An 18,573-nucleotide genomic window follows, 5' to 3' on the forward strand; every position below is an offset into this window, starting at 1 on the left:
CTCGTTTATATGGGTAATTTAGTTTGAAAAAATCTATTTGACTTGCAATAAGTTAGTAATAAGTCAAATTATCAATTTTTATTCAGTTTTTTCGTTAGTATCAACAAATTCAGTGAATTTAAGTAATAGAGTGACTTTTTTGTTAGACGAAAGCAAACATCAGAGGTGCTAATATGTAATTTTTCAAACTATAAAGTTTACGTGTAATTACACTAAATATTAGAAAAAAAAATGTAAATTATCCCTAAATATTACTTGTGACAATGACTAATATTTAAATTAAAAAATAAATACAAGAAGGTAGTGGGGGCTAACAAAACAAGCAATGGAGGAGTTATTTTGGAGGGATCGATACCACGAAACTTGAAAGTGACGTATTAAATTTGCCAACCACATTGCGGCTGCGTCTCTCCATCACTTCTTTTTTCAACATTTTTTTTTTCTTTTTGCCCTTTTTACAAAAATATCCCAATTTTTACTCTATACATACACATTTATTAGAGATAATTACACTATTCTCCCTCAATATTTGGTGTAATTATATATAATCCTCTGTGGTCCAAAAAATTACATTATATCAATTGAGCTACTTCCGTCAGTCGAGCATCTTCAAACCTTTCAGTCGAGCTCAATTACATAGAGCCTGGACGATACATGTTTATTTATATAATAATGCGGGAAAATCCATAGATGAAGAATTCACTAGGAGGAAACCTTTTTTTTTACCATATAGACCATGCTTTAGCATGCGGGTGACCAGTCCAGATCATCTTTTCCTATGAAAGCATGAGAGTGAAAGGATACTTCGATGCCGATCGATAACCCTTATTATCCGGAGCAAGGGCACCCAGTCTCAGAAGTTAGAGTTTATGTCGAAGCCTGAAATGAGTAATCCAGAACCTCTATCCGTCTATTTAGTACTTCTTAGATGTTCTTCCGATTAATAAATAAATCTACCCGTTGGTTAAAATTCACTTTCATATTTTTTCTGATTGGCTTGTTACTGATTTGTTACAAGTCAAATAATTATTTTCATGATCAAATTATATTTATACATCTTCACACGTTAATATATGTGAGGAGGCATATTTTCACCGTCACAATGGTAGTTTATTCAGAAAAAAATTGTTTGACGTGTGATATGTCAATTGATGGCAAATATCAATTTTTATTAAGCTTTTTTGTTAATATCAATAAATGATGTGAATATTGATTAACGAATGGACCTATTTATTAAATAAAAATTAATATCAAGGATATTAAATGTAATTTTTCAAACCATAAAAGTTTGTGTAATTACACTATTTATCAAATTATGTAATTATCTTAATATTATTTTTAGTTTACTTTATAACATTATGTTGCTCACAATTAAATTAATTTATTGCGAAATCAATTTATAACGAAAAAATTCATGCCACCCATTTGAATTTATACCCATACGAGCTGTGAATTGTTGAATCAACACATGATGGTGATACTGTATGTGATCTAATAACTGATATTTTATATGCTTTTAAATTCATGTGAACGACATCACCAAGCCACAATCAAATAATATATTCCTCATTATATAATTATAAAAATAATAATAAATTTATATAAAAATAAGATAAATAGCCACGACTCTGACTATATATATAAAAAAGACTACGAGTTTTATTGCATCCTAGGCCAAGTGGTATTTTGTGCAATTTCTATGGTATTTTGTCCAAACTTCCATCCAATGATTTCGTAAAAAAAACATGTAATTTACCGAATTTGGCGTGGGCAATTTCGTAATTCGTTATCATTGTAAAACCACGCTGATGAGGACGGAGTCAAGTTGACTTTTACGTTGTACTAAAATTAAATAACAAAAATGTAAAAAATATTCAAATTTTATTAGCGTTTAAAATACACTCGATATGCATATGTATTTTTTCAAATATGAGTAAATAATTTAAAATTTAATAAAATGAATTAATTTGAAATATACGTGTATAAAAATTAATTAATAAGACTGATTAATTAACGAGATCGTGATTTGCGGCATAAATAAGTATATTTAAGGACGTCTTAATTGATCCATATTATGTAAGCCATTATTAATTACTTTAAGGTATTGAATTTTAATAAAAATAATTTATTTAATTTATATGCTGAATAGGAAGCTCCACTTGACGATCTTTATCAAAAATCCCAAATCAAATCAATACAACAGATGGATTTAATGGCCCATTTAATAATTTTACGTGCGATAATAAACAATTCATTGATTACCAAAACCATATGTCATTTTACCAAAACTATAAATATTCAATGTTTTAGGACAATTAAGGTAAGCTGAAAATTACTTAATTTCCATATATAAAAAAACAATTATAACAATTCAAGATAAGAAATATTGAAAAAAAAAAAGAAAAAAGAGTCGATGGTTAAGGCCATGGTCCTATAGCTATTAATGTACGAATTGAATCGAGGTATTGGTATAATCGTATATACTATCATAAAAGAAAATCTTTCATCATAATAATTTTTTAATACCTAAATTTACCCTTTAATAATTTATTCTCTTAAAAAAGAATTTAGACAAAACAATAATCTCGAATTTTTTGAATAATTTTTATGATTACAATTTTTATTTCTCTCAATCGCCCGTTTCTCTTCACCCTTACTTCTCTATGTTTATTATAATTTATTAATTTTTTTCGTCATATCACACCATGATTTTTTTTTATATGTTTGTAAGGATTGCGTGGCACGAGGACTAACGTATTTGGTGGGAAATGAGTTAGGGTTTGTTAAATTTTTTTCGGTAAATGTAAATTTCATTAAATAAATAATAATATATCGGTACAATACAATATGAAAGGTTAGACAATCACTTCTGGATTGGTTAATTATGTGGGAGGAATTTTGGGCAAATGAAGTAATGAAATGAGAGTTAGATGGGCCCCCACATTATTGGTTTCTATTTTCATGAAAAATGGTTGGTAATTCTTTCGTGTAAGAAGGGGAATTTACTTGGAAGTTGTTGATTTATTTTGGTAAAGAATTAAATGTCAATTATTGGTAATTTAGAAAATAGGAAATAATACAATTGTCAATGCAATAGGTACAACCAACCCCCCCAACATGTGCATATCATTAAATACTCTTAATTCAGAAATATCAGAGATTCTCACTATTTATTTTTTTAATGCCCACATATTTTAATTTCATGATACCCAACATGTATGTGTAAATAAATAAATGACATATTTGAAATTTAATATATATATATATTAATTTTCAAATACGATTGAGTGTGAACTGTATCTTATCTTATTTCAGGCATCAATTTAAAGAAAGATATTTTATTTTATTTGATGTAAATATTTTCAATTTTGTGTATGGCACGTCGTTTGGAATTTGGTGTGTTTTTATTCGGATTTTTTGAAAAATTAATTAAGTATCGTAATGATAATACCACGATCTTAGATTGTGTTTTAACATTAATAATATTAATTATAAATTAAAAATACATATTTTTTGTTACGCTGTTCGTCTATAAATTCATGAGTTAGTATTTTCCTATACTTATTTATAATTTATACGTATCGACAAAATTAATCCAATTCGAAAAATAATAGAAAGGTAATTTTTTTCTCTCTTATTTTGTCTTTCCATTTATCTTAAAGTTTATATATTTCTCTTTCATATTTGTGTTATTTTTTTTCCCTTTTTCCGATTACATTATTTTATCTTGTTTTAGTCAATTTTTTTTTCACTTAATATAAATTCAATAAATGCATTAATATTACATTTGGATGGAAAAATTTAAATTTGAGAAAAGTATTTGGAGAAAGAATTTTATTTGACTCCATATAATAAAAAAACTTTAAATCCATAATTATTTTATAAAATACAGTTCAAAATAAAAGTTAAAGGATTTGAAATTATACGAATTTAAAATTATTCAAATAAATTTAATATCCATTTTTATTATAAATCTGAAATAATTAACTTAATGTCCACCTATTCAAATATAATTTGAAACTCCATTTTAATGAACGATGTTGAAAAAATAATTTCATATGACTTTATATTAAATAGATCTGAAATTGTCAATTTAAATACAACATAAAAAGTTTAAAAATACTTTATCCTAATAATATTTGATAAGAATTTATAATGTTATATTTTAAAATTTTAAACACACATATCGATTGTACTCTAAATACCTGTATATAAAAAAGAAAAAAAATAAAAAATAAAGAAATTAATTTTAAGAGTATGACATAATAAGTCTAACTCAAATCAGATTTAATTGAATTTGAGTTATGATAAGTGTAATATATTTATTTTATATTTATAAAAATAATAAATTATAAAACAAATATGATGTACTTAACAATTAATTTAATTTGAATAAGATTTTTTTCGACATAATAATATTTCCTTTATGAAAAAGAAAATAATTTGACTTCCGTGTTTTTCTTTTTCATAATAAAGACAAAAATTATTTAGCCTGCCAATCTCGCGATATATTCGCGGTATAATGTGATTATATCGCGAGATGCTGCACCGGAAGGAAAAATTCCCCGTACATTCCCATCGGATTCCATCGCCCATTTTTGAAAAACATTTAATGATGACGTCATCTAGGTTCCCGTGCTCCACCGCTCCACCTACCTTCCCATGTTCCTCCCCACTCCCAACCGTCTGATCTAATCACAATCACCACGACCTCGGCCAGACCCCCACCCTCCACCAACCCTGAATCCACATCCACTCGCTTCCTGGAGATGCCAAGTGCCAGCTGGCCACGTGTCTTGCGGAGAGCCACGAGTGGACGCCACCTCCGTGGCGCGTGTCGGGTATTTACTGTTTTACCGACATCGGTGAAAAAACTGGGGGGGTTTTGAGCCGCGGTCGCAGGAGGAGACGTGCGGCGGAGTTGTCTTGTGTTCGAACTCTTGAAAGTTTTTTTTTTTTCTTGAGTGAAAAGAAAATTTGAAATTTTTAATTGAGAGAGAGAGAGAGAGAGAGAGAGAGAGAGAGGGGAGAGAGAGAGACGTGATACAGAGAGTCTTGTTTTCTTTTTTTAATTTCTTATCCGATGCTTCAAACTCTTTTCTTTCTGTCTCTCTCTCTCTCTCTCTTCCATTAACGATACATACATCTTTCTCTCTCTCTCTCTCTCTCTATCTAGAGAAGGATCGATCTCAAGAATCATCGAAACCCTAAAAATTTTAATTCTTGTTAGGACCCTTCAAGATTGTGGGATTCAATTTGTATATAGTATTTGTGTGATTAATTTTTTATACTTTGTATAAATTCTTTGATTTTATTTTTATTTTTTGCTTTTTTTTTTTTTGGAGTTGGGTTTTCTGCTTCGGTCATAAATAGAGGCAGATTCATACCCCCTCAAGAAAAAAATACATACGGCAAAGGAGGTTTTTTGATGAGTTTTGTTGTTGTGTATTGGTATTGATATTTACATAAACCAACAAAAAAGAAAAAAAACCGATAGACAAGCCGCCGGATTTTACTCTTTTTGAGCTTGTTTTTTTCTGGTGGTTGTGATTAATGTGAAGGAGGAAAGAAACAGAGGACGACGGTGTGGTGAGTGAAGTCGAACCGTTTTTTTTTGTTGCGATTTGCATGAATTTGGATGGGATTTGAGTTGTAAGCTGATGATGGAGACACCTGTAAGAAGAAGGGGTTTGGCTTAGTTAGTATCGATAATAAAAGGGGCGAGAGTTGTTGGAGGTTATGTTCATTAGAGAAGTGAGAGGGCTGAGCAGCTGTGTGTGGTTTGTTGTCTTGGGAGTTGCTGTGAGGGCTATTTGCTTTGGTTTTGCCGTTTGGGGATGAGGAATGATGGGCAGAAAAGTGGTGATGGTGGAGCACTGGTGCCGCGGCCGGGTAGGGGTAACAACGGGATCATTCCCAACTCGTTTAAGGCTCTCTCGAGTTACCTGAGGGTTGTTTCCTCGGGTGCATCAACTGTGGCCTCCACCGTTAGGTCTGCTGCATCTGCAGCTTCTTCGGCTATTGTGGAGAGGGATGGTGACACCTACCATGATCAGGTGAGACTTTAAGATTATACTAATTTGCTTTTGCGTTTCTACTGGAATGTTCATATGAATATTTTGCGCATCTTGAGTTAAATGTAAGATTTACTGAATTTGGTTGCTGAGTGCAGCTCCTGAATTGTGTTTTTGGTGAATGCTGTTGCAGTCAGCTTGTATTTTTGTAACTGCTAATAAATTACTGTTTTTAATGGTTAATTTTTAGGTTCCAGATTGAAAAAGTGCTTGAATCTCTAGCATTGCTGTTTACTAGGTTAGATTTGTGGTAGTTTGTTGCTGTATCTCCTTTTTTTCCTTTGTGAATGAGGAGGAAGTGATTGTTACCACTAGTTTCTACATGCATGCAGCTGTGGCATGTAGTTTTAGCTAATAAAATATAAGGTATCGAGAAGGACAAAGTTGCTTCTGGACTGTTTTAAATGTATAGAAGTATGAATCTAGCTTATGTACGGAAGTCGAGCACATTAGCGTGCTAAGTGGTTAGGAAGGATAGAGATGGTATTGGTTATTGCGTCATTCTTGTTTCCATGTTCTGCTTTGAATTTGCAGAGTGGTTGATAAAGTAGCTGATTTTTGATATTGGTTTTATTTAGGTTGATGTCTCCTTTGTAGGATGTCTCTTTTTCCCTTTCTGGGAGCAGGAGGTGGAGATTGTTGACAAGTCAGAATAGATTGTTTTGCTGTAGTTGAATGTTCCAGCATTCCTTGGCAGTACAAGTTTCCAATAAAGAATTTGGCAGTTTAGTCGTTGACAGTTGAACCGTTTAAATTTATTTTATAGATTTTGGATTGGTCTGTTGGTCGTTGTTCCTGTAGTGAAACAGTTTTTGTCGCCTCCTGTCGTGTCAGTAATTGGAAATGGTTTTCCCATTCGGAGCTGGGTAGTAGCCGAAAGATACCATAAACGTACCTTTTTAATCAGTTTGGCGGTTTTTGCGTCATTTCATTCAGTTTGGTGGTTTTAGCGTCATTCAGTTGCTGACCAATTGCTTTAATGATCTCGTATAAGATCTGCTTACCAGAATTTTTGCTTTTCTTGCGTCCCCGGCTGGTAGGCCAATTTTGTCGTCATCTGTATCATTTCAGTAGGCGGACAAGTTTTCCATGTTTTGCTACAGCATTAATCCTTGATTGAGCATTTTATGGTTTGGCGTGTAACGTAGAGTCAAGACATTTCTTGGTGCTAATCACGTTCTCTATTAAATCTTCAAATACTGCCTTATTTATCTTTATATTCAATTGAAGTAACAACAAAAACATAGAATACAATTTAGCCTTTGTGGAAAAATTCTAATTTTGAAAATTATGATTTCAAAATTAAGTGAACTCATAAATTTACAAGCAGATATTAGAGAAGAAGTTATGAGGCTTTAATCTGAGAGTGAGGCAAGCCACAAATTTCCTTACTAAAAAGTTGGCAAGTCCTGCGGACAATACTCTGGTGCTGGCCACACATATTGTCCCTTGTTACTTGGCCTGAAGTTGGTAACTTTTCCCGTACAATAAGCATTCTGGAAGTGGGTGTTCTTTCTAATTTGGATGTGAGTTATCATTCTAGATGAGATTGAAAAATTGTCCCCTGTGAAGTCGGATCAATCACCAGATTGAACCTTTTCTGAGAAGTCTGATCAAAATTTTCTGTTTGAGCTTATGCACTGTTAATGATTGTGATGATATCAGGTGATTGCATTCTATTTAAGTGTTATCATGCTACGGAACTTTGACTTGAAGCTTTTAGCCTTGGTTCCATAAGCTTTTATGACTATCACCTCTAGGATGTCATAGCTAATGTTACCTTTTGATTTTCTAGTATTGTGTTTTAGCTCATCCTAATTCCGTTTTCAGTCAGTGTGTGTTCTTGAATTAATGTATTTTAGATCTTTTTGGTTATGCTAACTTAATAAAGTTTTAATATTTTCCAATTAAGGTTTCCTGGGCTGGATTTGACAAACTAGAACTTGAAAGAGGTACCACACGGCAGATTCTCTTGCTGGGGTTCAGTTATGGATTTCAGGTCTGGGATGTTGAAGTAGCAGACAATGTCTGCAACCTAGTCTCCAGGCATGATGGCCCTGTTTCATTTCTGCAACTGTTGCCAAAACCCTTGGCAACAAAACAATCTGGGGATAACTTTGCGGATAATCGCCCATTGCTGGTTATTTGTGCTGATGGATCCTTCTCTGGAGGTAATAATGATCAGGAGGGATCAGGTACTACTTGTAATGGGTCCACCCAACAATGCCATGGATCAGTTAACAATAGTTGCGTGCCTACAGTTGTTTGGTTTTATTCCTTGAGATCTCAGTCCTATGTACATCTTTTAAGATTTAGATCAGTTGTTCATTTAGTGCGATGCAGCTCTCGAGTTGTTGCTGTTTTACAGTCGACCCAGGTATCCTCCAACCTGCCAAAAATTGCAAGATTATATATTATTGAGCTGCAAATTGTCCTTTTCAGCCCCTGATGCTCTTATTTTGCAGATACATTGTTTTAATGCTGCTACATTAGAAAGAGAATACACGATCCTTACAAATCCAGTGCCAATTGGATGTTATGGATCTGGAAATATAGGCTGTGGACCCCTTGCTGTGGGGCCCCGTTGGATGGCTTATAGCGGCAGTCAAGTTGCAATCTCAAATTCTGGTCGCATAAGCCCACAACATCTTACATCGTCACCTACTTTCCCTTGTCCTGCTTCAAATGGAAGCCTTGTTGCACATTATGCAAAAGAGTCAAGTAGGCAACTTGCTGCTGGTATTGTTACTTTAGGGGACATGGGTTATAAGAAGCTATCGAGGTACTATTCTGAGCTGTTACCTGAAGGTAACAATGGTCGGTCAGGGACTGCTCGTGTGAAGGTACACGATATTGTTAATGGACACTCGCCAGATGCAGACAATGTTGGCATGGTATGCTGTATTCTTCACTAGTCTTCATTTAATTACAAACTGATTCAATTGCCAAAGTCCTCATGCTCTTGCAATAGTTGCTTCCTTAAGCCATTGTTAACTGAACTTGGATTTTTTTCCATAATTTTTCTGCTCTGGATAAGAGATTAGAACAGATAGGGCCTGGCTAATGTTATTGCATATTGTATTGGTCGGCATTGATTTTTGCCTTTTGTCGTCTTAAGCTGTCTAGGATACTCAATTAGGTGGTGTTTTGGCACTCACATGTGATGCTTGTATGTCTATACAATTTAGATGTGATATTTGATTGGAACCATCTTTTGTCCGTCTCTCAGGTCATTGTGAGAGACATTGTGAGCAAAACTGTGATTGCGCAGTTTAGGGCTCATAAAAGTCCTATTTTATCGTTATGCTTTGATCCCAGCGGTACCCTTTTGGTGACGGCATCGGTTCAGGGCCACAACATAAATGTTTTCCGTATAATGCCTGGAAATTCTGGAGGCTCTGGAGCGGCTTCTGGATCATCTTATGTTCATCTCTACAGGCTGCAACGTGGTCTCACAAACGCTGTAAGATGGATTCATGTCTTTCCTGACTTTCACTTCTTGCTGGGCGACTAAATGTAATGCTTTGGCAATGATTCGCAGGTTATACAGGACATAAGTTTTAGCTGTGATAGCAAATGGATTATGATTAGTTCCTCGAGAGGGACAAGTCATCTTTTTGCTATTTCTCCATCAGGAGGATTAGTTAATTTTCAGTCAACTGATGCTTTTGTCAGCACAAGAGGTGTTGGACCCAGCTTGACGACAAAGCCTGCAGTTCGTGGGTCACCAAGTTCAGGATTACAGGTGCTGACCCAACAGGATATCTGTGCATCTGGCCCAACAGTTACCCTTTCTGCGGTTAGCCGAATAAGAAATGGAAGTAATGGTTGGAGAAACACAGTAAGTGGTGCAGCTGCAGCCGCAACTGGGTGGTCGAGTTCTCTCTGTGGGGCAATTGCATCAACTTTTCACAACTGCAAAGGCAATGATATGCATGGCGATTCAAGTTCTCTGAACAGAAACTATTACCTGCTTGTTTTTTCTCCTGGCTCTATGACACAATATTTACTGCATTTTCCTCCTGCTTATAATGGTATGAGGCCTGGAGTAAGTGTCACTTCTGAATCCAGTTTTGGCTATGATGCGAGATTAATGGTTGAGCCAATCCAGAAGTGGAATATTTGTCAAAAGCAAAATTGCAAGGAGCGAGGAGACAATATTGATACATATGGAGAAAATGGAAATCCAGATAGCAGTAAAGTATACCCTGAAAAAATGAAATGCGAAAATGATGTATTTTCTGATGTGCTCGGTACAACTACAAAAGAAAAGATCACTATGGAAGAAAAGCATCATATGCATATATCTGAAGCAGAGCTCCAAATGCATCAAAACCAGAACCCATTGTGGGCGAGGTCCGAGGTATTGCAGTATTTCGGAAAGTTGAGATAGATTTTGTGTGATAAAATCATCATGCTGAATAACACCCTTAATTTTTGTACCATTTTCTGCAGATATATTTTCAGTCAATGCTGACTGATGGCTTTAACATAAAAGAAGAAGGTGCTTGTGGGGGAGAGATTGAGATCGAAAGAGTCCCCACTCGAATGCTTGAAGCAAGGTCTAGAGGCTTGGTTCCAGTTTTTGATTATCTTCAAACTCCCAAGTCTCAACAGGGGAGGTGGGTCGAGATGTTTCTTCAAAAATCTTTTTGTCAGAATAGATTTAGTATGAACTTATGTTTGGAGAATGCACAGTGATGTTCTCCCGATAACTATCCTGTAAAGGGGGCTTTCTTTCTGCATTCCGCTATGGAAGCCCTTTTCTTTTCTCTTGTAATATAATTTGAAGAGGTTTGTCAATGAGTTGGCATTATTGTCTGGATATAGTGTAGTTGATTTGATTGTTCTTTCTTCTTGCATTTGCATATTTATGTTGTGTCTAATATTTTTTTTTATTCCCTTCTTGGTTTCAGGATTACGGATGGCAACAACAATGGGCAAATTGACCCTCAAGGGTCTGATGTATCTGAGTATGGCAAGCTTGCCGGCAGGAGCAGTTCTGGTTCTCTCGACTCCATTGCCAATGCTGGCATCATAGACGATGAATATAGCCTTCATGACAAAGGACAGGATGGTCTTCAGTTCACTGAAACCAGTGGGGGCTTTGTAAATACTAATGACACCCCAATAGTGAACGCTTGGGTTGACAATGTAAATACTAGAGATAACTCTGTGACGGAGAGCCAACATAGATCTGTACATACTATAGATGGCCTGAAAGTGGAGAATCAATCTGCGGAGGGTGACGAGTTTGACTAAAGGTAATTCCTTACTTACAAGCATTTATATATTTGTGATGCTTCCTCTGTTTGTCTGATCATTGTGACTCCACATAGCATTTGGGTTGATACATGGATAGAACGAAGCTTAAACTTTTGTATGTCTTTCAGGTGTGAAGATATTCTTTTATTCTCTGGGAGGTGCTTTATAGAGGAGCACGAACAAGGCGCGTCGGATTGTGGTGGTAGAGTGCTCCTTGTGTTGATTTACATTATGTAACGTTGTAAATGAAGACTCAGATTGTAATTAGCTTCAATATGTAAATGAAATATTATGGTACCGAATATTGCAATCCTCCTGTTTCATTTACTGCCATTTTCATCCATTTTAGTGAATGCTGCTGTCTATCCTGCTTGTTGATTAAGAGATTGCGTGCAGTAATTTCATTTCGCCCTACAAGGTGGCTACCGGTCCTATGTCTTAATACTTGTGTTTGCTTTTATACCGGCTTCTCTTGACACGGTCCTGTCTCTTGATATTTGGAGAGATTGTAGTCTGATGCATGACTGAGTTGTATGTAGAAATGCCTAAGACTTCTGAGATTTTGGATAATGGTGAACGATACGGTAATGTAGGATACTGCCCATTGGTTGAATTTGTGTCTGTAGTTCCTGGTCATGATCTTGAAGTGTCCTAGAGAAACAGTGATTTGAGCCATGGCAACCATGGAAATGAATGGAACTTGCAGATCATGAATAGCAACTCGATAGTCGTTTCAGATGTAATATAATAGCAACTAATATTTGAACTTTATCATTGAAGCTCATTTGATTTTGGTCTGTTAAGTGTAATAAACGAAGTTTAAATATATCTATAGTTTGAATAGACCTAGTTTAAGTATATCTGTAGCTCATATGTTGATTATTTTGAGTATAATATGAGTAAGATACAAGTAATTTTACGGGTATGTATTCGCACAAGGTAAAACCCATCCATTGATAGGTGATTGAACAATGGAAAAATTTTGGTCTGTTAAGTGTAATAAACGAAGTTTAAATATATCTATAGTTTGAATAGACCTAGTTTAAGTATATCTGTAGCTCATATGTTGATTATTTTGAGTATAATATGAGTAAGATACAAGTAATTTTACGGGTATGTATTCGCACAAGGTAAAACCCATCCATTGATAGGTGATTGAACAATGGAAAAATGATGTATGTGAAAATCAAATAGGCCTCTAAGTCTCCACAGTCTCAACCCCACCATTTCCAAACTATCACCCTCAGCCTCATGAATTCCTTCCAATTTACTTGAAATAACAAAGAGGAGTGAAGAAAAAACATTGAGGTCACTTTCCATTTAGAAACTCTGTTCTATCAAAGAACAAAAGTTTTACTTTCCAAATATACTTCATCTGGAGGCAAAGTGAAGCAACACCAAACACATAACTTTCCCTCTCTTCAATTCAAAACAACACTATTTTTCTTTCTCCAACTTCCCTTCTTCAATGCCAAGCCAACCAAGAACAACATCAGCCCTTCTCAGTCCTCAGTCTCTTTCCTTCAAACAACCTTTTTCTTGTCTGTCAAAATGGTATTTGTCCTGTAAGAAGAAAAAGAATTAGAACAAAAAACCTCAATGACAAGCAAGGTTAGGTGGCTGACAGCAACCCGGAACATGCACCTCAAAACCATCCTTTTTTTGTCAGCATTTTTCTCCTTACATTTGGAGTCAGTTTCCTGGTACATTGCTAAGTGAATAGTTGGCCAGTTTCTGCTGAGTTTCTTTGTAATCTTTTGAGCGCTTTTTTGCTGCTCGAGCTGGCAGAAAACATTACTTGGAAATGCAGCTTCATATATCGCCGAGCCTGAGGCACGTTACCGTGTTGCCTTCAAAGGGTTTTAGGGAGTTCATCAAAGTTAAGATTGGCTCAAGACGACTGTCGTATCGCATGGTTTTCTACTCTCTTTTGGTTTTCACGTTTCTGCTTCGGTTTGTGTTTGTGTTAACTGCAGTTGACCATATTGAGGGGGAAACAAAATGTACGACGCTAGGTACCTGAACTGATTTTTTCTTCTGTTCTGAAACTTCTCATGTGTATGTCACAAATGCCTGATTCACAATCAATTTTCAAGTTAGCCAGCTTACTTGATCACTGATAGAATCTGGTTTTTTCATCCGATGTAGGTTGCTTGGGAAAAAAGCTAGGACCAAGAATTTTGGGACGAAGACATGAATCAACTGTAATCTCCTCAGCCCTGCTTATTTTGCATTTACATGTTTCTATAGATGCCTGTTCATCATTAGCATTTGGCAACTTGGAGTTTAGAACTTGAAGTTCATCCCAGAATGAGGCTTTATTATCATTAACCTATACGTTTTCAAATCCAGGCGACCAAATGAAGTTCTGTATTTTTGCAGTTTCAATGTATTAATTGAATGTATGAGAATGAAAAGATCCAATATTACCTGGTTCTTGATCAGGTTCCTGAAGTGATGTATCAAGTTCTTGAAGAACCTGTGAATCAAAGTGAAGTACAATCAGGACCAGAAGTTCCTCAGACACTGGAAGATTTTATAGCGGAAATGAAGGATGAACGACCTGATGCCAAGACCTTTGCCATCAAGCTCAAATCAATGGTATTAAGCATTGCATGTCTTCACTAACTAGTTCATGTCAGAATATTTATCGTACTCCTCATTGTTTGATAAGCAGTAAAATTCATGTCTCAGCAGCTACACAGAAGTGCAGAAAACGGTACATACATATATAAGGAACTAAAGAAGCAATAAACCATCAACACTGACAACTTTAAATAAGTTCTCAAGGTAGTCAACTATTTGAAAGTTATACAAAACCATTCCATATGTAAATGAAAAACTATGTATAATACACAACTGGATTCATCCCATTATCGGAGAAGCTTGAATTTACCGAATCTGAGAGAACAAAGTGAATCTGATCTTAGCAACCGAAACCTGAAAAATCTGAAATAACTGGCTTCAAGCTTCATTTTAATAAACACTATCTGATTCTGCTGTCAAATGACTGGTTTCTCTCTTTACAGGTTACCTTCCTTGAACAAAGGACAAGAACTGCAAAAATACAGGAATATCTGTATCGCCATGTGGCCTCAAGTAGCATACCTAAGCAGCTGCACTGTCTTACTCTAAAACTAGCAAACGAGCACTCTACTAATGCCCAGGCACGTCTCCAGCTTCCCTCAGCAGAATTCGTCCCTGCCCTCGTCGATAACTCATACTTTCACTATGTCCTCGCCTCTGACAACGTCCTTGCCGCCTCTGTTGTTGCATCATCACTTGTTAACAATTCGTTGCATCCTGAAAAGGTCGTCCTCCATATAATAACAGACAAAAAGACATATTCTCCGATGCAGGCATGGTTCTCTTTGCATCCTTTAACACCTGCAATCATTGAGGTGAAATCATTGCACCAATTTGATTGGTTTACAAAGGGAAAGGTCCCAGTCTTGGAAGCCATGGAGAAAGACCAAAAGGTGCGCTCACAATTTAGGGGAGGATCATCAGCTATCGTGGCAAATAACACCGAAAAACCATATATTATTGCCGCAAAGTTGCAGGCACTGAGCCCCAAGTATAATTCACTGATGAATCACATTCGCATCCATTTGCCGGAGGTCAGTATCAAGTCACATAACCTTGTCTAACATTCTAGAAAACTTAAGTCTCAACTATGCCTAACTGATTGCAGTTGTTTCCAAGTCTCGACAAAGTCATCTTCCTGGATGATGACGTTGTGGTTCAAACTGATCTCTCACCTCTTTGGGATATCGACATGAATGGGAAGGTCAATGGAGCAGTGGAAACATGTAGAGGAGAGGATAAATTTGTGATGTCGAAGAGGTTCAAAAGCTATCTGAACTTTTCTCATCCCCTGATATCTAGGAATTTTGACCCTGATGAATGTGCATGGGCTTATGGCATGAACATATTTGATCTAGAAGCTTGGAGGAGAACAAATATAACCAGGACATACCACTACTGGATTGAAGAGGTAACCTTCGGAGTTTACAGAATTTCAGAATTCTATAAATTTTCAGCAAATATTCTGTAAGAATGATTAATGGAAACTCATATATTCCCCAATGGTACCTTCTTTTCTCTTTGCAGAATCTGAAGTCAGACCTAAGTTTATGGCAGCTAGGAACCTTACCTCCAGGTCTAATAGCTTTCCACGGCCATGTCCATGTTATTGATCCCTTTTGGCACATGCTAGGGCTAGGGTACCAGGATAACACAACCATTGCAGATGCTGAAAGTGCTGGTGTCATTCACTTTAATGGTCGAGCAAAGCCTTGGTTGGATATAGCATTTCCACAGCTGCGGCCTTTATGGACAAAGTATGTTGACTTCTCTGATAGATACATAAAGAGTTGTCACATAAGAGCATCTTAGAAAGAATTCATCAAGGAAAAATCTTTTAGGCTCTTTTGGCCTGAAAATGAGAGACCAGAAGACACATGGACAGTACTTCACAAGTCTAAGGATCTCCGGGCAAGGATGAGAACAGCATGCTTCAAATTTTGGGAAATCTTCCTTATTTCCGAAGTCTTAAATATATCAGAGTTTATATAATTTTTTCATATTCAAGAGGAATAATTAATTTATCTTGCACCTTTTGATGCAAAACCTGGTAAAAAAACCCTTACTTCGATTTTCACGGTATGAGTTCCCACATTAACGGGATAAATGCAGCAGACACTCGAGCTGAAAATTGACGTAATAAGAGAGAAAAAACAGAAAGGAGAAAATATGATAAATAATACAAATAGCTTAACGGTTATGTAGTTAAGTCATCTAAGTGTTGAAATAATGAATTTTCATCATGTAACTGAAGAAGATGCTGTAGAAGTACTCTGATATCTCTGCTTAAGCATCAAAGAAAATGTATCTGGGTGGATATGTATCTATGTTGTTAATTACAATTCCGTATACCATCTAAAATTTTTCAACATCAGTAAAACCTGCACAGGTGAGATAAAGAAACCCTTTATAGCAAGGAACTTCAACGGAACAGGACTCAGTAACAGGATTTAGCACCGACAGTAACAAATCCATAGCAAAATGGAACGGAAGACAGAAGAAACAGAGAGCTCTAAATAAGAGTCCACTTGTAATATTTAACAGCACAGGATATCCTGAAAGATCCTTATCTTCCACATATGAGATATTAACAATATCAAACAAGTCAAAAACTGAAGACAACTAAGAGAAGAAACAGAATTGGAAGTGATCAAACAGACAACATGTAATTGATCTCAGCTAAAAAGATATTCAAAATTCCCAGCAAACAGGTAAAATCAAGATGTACATCAGCATAAGTTCTCAACTGCAGAATACTATTTACTTCTTCCCAGTTACATTTGAAACCAAATCTCTCAAGAACTTGGCGGATTTCGTAACTGGGGAATTAATAGCCATCAAATTGTACAATACATTCTCAACTTCAGCGATGGAGGGCCGAGCTTTGAACCTCGACACAACTCTCAATTCCCCTTCTTCTTCAACCAGAACATTCCATCTCTCACCACTCAAAACCCCATCCTTCACACACTTAAAGATCACACCTTTCCTCTTGCTCAAGATCCCTCTAACCTCCAAACCCGTGAACGAGTACACCACATCAAATGACCCGACAAAGCCACTCAGCTCGCCAAAATCGACCTCCTCCTCAAACACCCATTTGGGATTGAAAATCACAACTGGCCTTGGATAAAAACTATCAGTAACTGTCTTCAAAACCTCCAATTGAGAAGCCTCCGGCGCCAAAAACACAGCCACATCAGCAGAGTTCACAGTTCTGACATCTTCATCAAGAACAGATGAAACATCAATGTTGCGGACCACAACGTCTGAAGAGTGGGAATCAAAGGCCTTATTGGCAGCCTGTGTTAAGCTCTGGCTTGCCCACAACATAAGAATCTTGACTTGTGAACCTTTTCTTCTGATGGGCATGTCCCCAAAGACTTCAAGAGCCAGTTGAGAGAGCGAAGAGGGTGAATCATCGATGACCGGAATTTCAACCCGGAATCTGGGCTGCTTTATTTTCTTGATCTTTCCGGCGAGTTTTGGGTTGTTGAGGGGTTTCTCTAAAGTGGAAAAAAGTGCGGTCTTGGCTTGGACAATGGCTTCTTCTTTCGTGGTGGGTGGTTTGGGAGATGAGAGGGTGCATATGGGCAAGAAATGTGAGATTTTTGATTCGGATTTAAGCTGGGGCTTTCCAGCTATGTAGGAGATCAACAGATGTGAGTTGTTCTGTTGATGTTGTGTAGTGAAGGAAGAAGATAATGAGGAAGTAGCTGTTTGTTTGACGTTGAACGAAGATTGTGAAGTTTTGATTGTCCGGACAGGGAGTCGGAAGTGATTGGAAGCCATTTTGGCAGGTAAGAAAGGTGAACTGTTGAAAAAGGAGCAGAATTCAGTTCCCTGTCATCAAAATATAGATAAGGAAAGAGGAGTGCATGGGAAAAAATGAGGCTCAACAAATATGAAAAGAAGGGGTAAGTTGAGTGCTCATAATTTTGTCTCTTCTCATATCTTAGAATATATATTTTTTTTATTGATATTTATTTATTTATTATTATTTCTAACTATATAATTTTTAAGAATAATTATGGTGCACTCATAAAGAATTTAATATAATTATACGTTTATTTTATACGATTTAAAAAGTTACATACATAATCCCATATATATTTTATTTTATACAATTTAAAAAGTTACATACATAACCCCATATATATTTTTCTATCGGACAAATTTGTCTCCAAATTAGTTAAAATTTATATAATTTATTGCCAGCAAAATATTAAATAAAAAATTATATTTACCCCCAATTTCGTGAGCCTCACTTTTTCCTATACACTCTTAAACACAAATAAACGTTAAAAATTCTAAATATAATATTTCAAACTACAAGAATTTATATATAATTATACTAAATTTAGAAAAATGACAATGTAATTATCCCTATTTTTTATTTTCATAAAAGATATATCATGTTAATTATGAATGTTATATCTTTATACACAACATCACCTATTACTAATACATTTTTATTTTATTCAAGCATATACTAAAAAATTCATCTCCATCTCATCAAAATTACTTCCATCTCATGGGTAGCAATCAGAAACAATCAACTTGACAAATTACTCCACTACGTAACAGATGCTGGTTTTCAAGTCAAGTATCCAGTGGGGTTGAGTTTTTATACATGATGCTACTTTTC

General features: G+C 35.7%; 3 protein-coding genes across 6 annotated transcripts; 2 read left to right on the forward strand and 1 right to left on the reverse strand.

The window, feature by feature from the left end:
* The first annotated feature begins 4,956 nt into the window (after positions 1–4,956).
* On the forward strand, positions 4,957–11,692 carry G18F (autophagy 18 F-like protein). The gene is made up of 8 exons (XM_011099623.3): positions 4,957–6,056; positions 7,987–8,451; positions 8,540–8,968; positions 9,304–9,537; positions 9,616–10,437; positions 10,530–10,696; positions 10,991–11,338; positions 11,468–11,692. Exons 1-7 carry the CDS (start codon positions 5,838–5,840, stop codon positions 11,334–11,336), a joined length of 2,682 nt encoding a protein of 893 aa, XP_011097925.1. The 5' UTR covers positions 4,957–5,837; the 3' UTR covers positions 11,337–11,338; positions 11,468–11,692.
* Positions 11,693–12,517: 825 nt separating this feature from the next.
* Positions 12,518–15,971, forward strand: GAUT12 (galacturonosyltransferase 12). 4 transcript variants are annotated; one of them, XM_020698847.2, is made up of 7 exons: positions 13,175–13,218; positions 13,316–13,397; positions 13,488–13,543; positions 13,785–13,940; positions 14,369–14,959; positions 15,034–15,336; positions 15,453–15,971. In XM_020698847.2, the coding sequence occupies exons 2-7, from the start codon at positions 13,394–13,396 to the stop codon at positions 15,735–15,737; spliced, it is 1,395 nt and encodes a 464-aa protein (XP_020554506.1). In that variant the 5' UTR covers positions 13,175–13,218; positions 13,316–13,393; the 3' UTR covers positions 15,738–15,971. The 4 variants fall into 4 exon arrangements, with proteins under 4 accessions (XP_020554504.1, XP_011097926.1, XP_020554506.1 ...); XM_020698845.2 differs by having other exon boundaries at positions 12,518–13,342; XM_011099624.3 differs by having other exon boundaries at positions 12,519–13,354.
* Positions 15,972–16,565: 594 nt separating this feature from the next.
* LOC105176727 (plant/protein (DUF1995)) lies at positions 16,566–17,827 on the reverse strand. Its single transcript, XM_011099625.3, has one exon. The coding sequence runs from the start codon at positions 17,715–17,717 to the stop codon at positions 16,686–16,688; it is 1,032 nt and encodes a 343-aa protein (XP_011097927.1). The 5' UTR covers positions 17,718–17,827; the 3' UTR covers positions 16,566–16,685.
* Between the last annotated feature and the right edge of the window lie 746 nt (positions 17,828–18,573).

The sequence above is a fragment of the Sesamum indicum genome, linkage group LG13 (assembly GCF_026168435.1).
Source record: "Sesamum indicum cultivar Baizhima isolate 11 linkage group LG13, ASM2616843v1, whole genome shotgun sequence".
Lineage (NCBI taxonomy): Eukaryota > Viridiplantae > Streptophyta > Magnoliopsida > Lamiales > Pedaliaceae > Sesamum > Sesamum indicum.

What these genes read in the sequence shown, in the direction of transcription:
- G18F (XM_011099623.3), top strand. Translation starts at nt 5,838, where the DNA reads ATGAGGAATGATGGGCAGAAAAGTGGTGATGGTGGAGCACTGGTGCCG. An exon ending in ATGCAGACAATGTTGGCATG is followed by an intron (nt 8,969 to 9,303) that starts GTATGCTGTATT and finishes TCCGTCTCTCAG; the next exon opens with GTCATTGTGAGAGACATTGT. An exon ending in CCCAAGTCTCAACAGGGGAG is followed by an intron (nt 10,697 to 10,990) that starts GTGGGTCGAGAT and finishes TCTTGGTTTCAG; the next exon opens with GATTACGGATGGCAACAACA.
- GAUT12 (XM_011099624.3), top strand. Translation starts at nt 13,144, where the DNA reads ATGCAGCTTCATATATCGCCGAGCCTGAGGCACGTTACCGTGTTGCCT. An exon ending in AACAAAATGTACGACGCTAG is followed by an intron (nt 13,355 to 13,487) that starts GTACCTGAACTG and finishes CATCCGATGTAG; the next exon opens with GTTGCTTGGGAAAAAAGCTA. An exon ending in CCATCAAGCTCAAATCAATG is followed by an intron (nt 13,941 to 14,368) that starts GTATTAAGCATT and finishes CTCTCTTTACAG; the next exon opens with GTTACCTTCCTTGAACAAAG.
- LOC105176727 (XM_011099625.3), bottom strand. Translation starts at nt 17,717, where the DNA reads ATGGCTTCCAATCACTTCCGACTCCCTGTCCGGACAATCAAAACTTCA.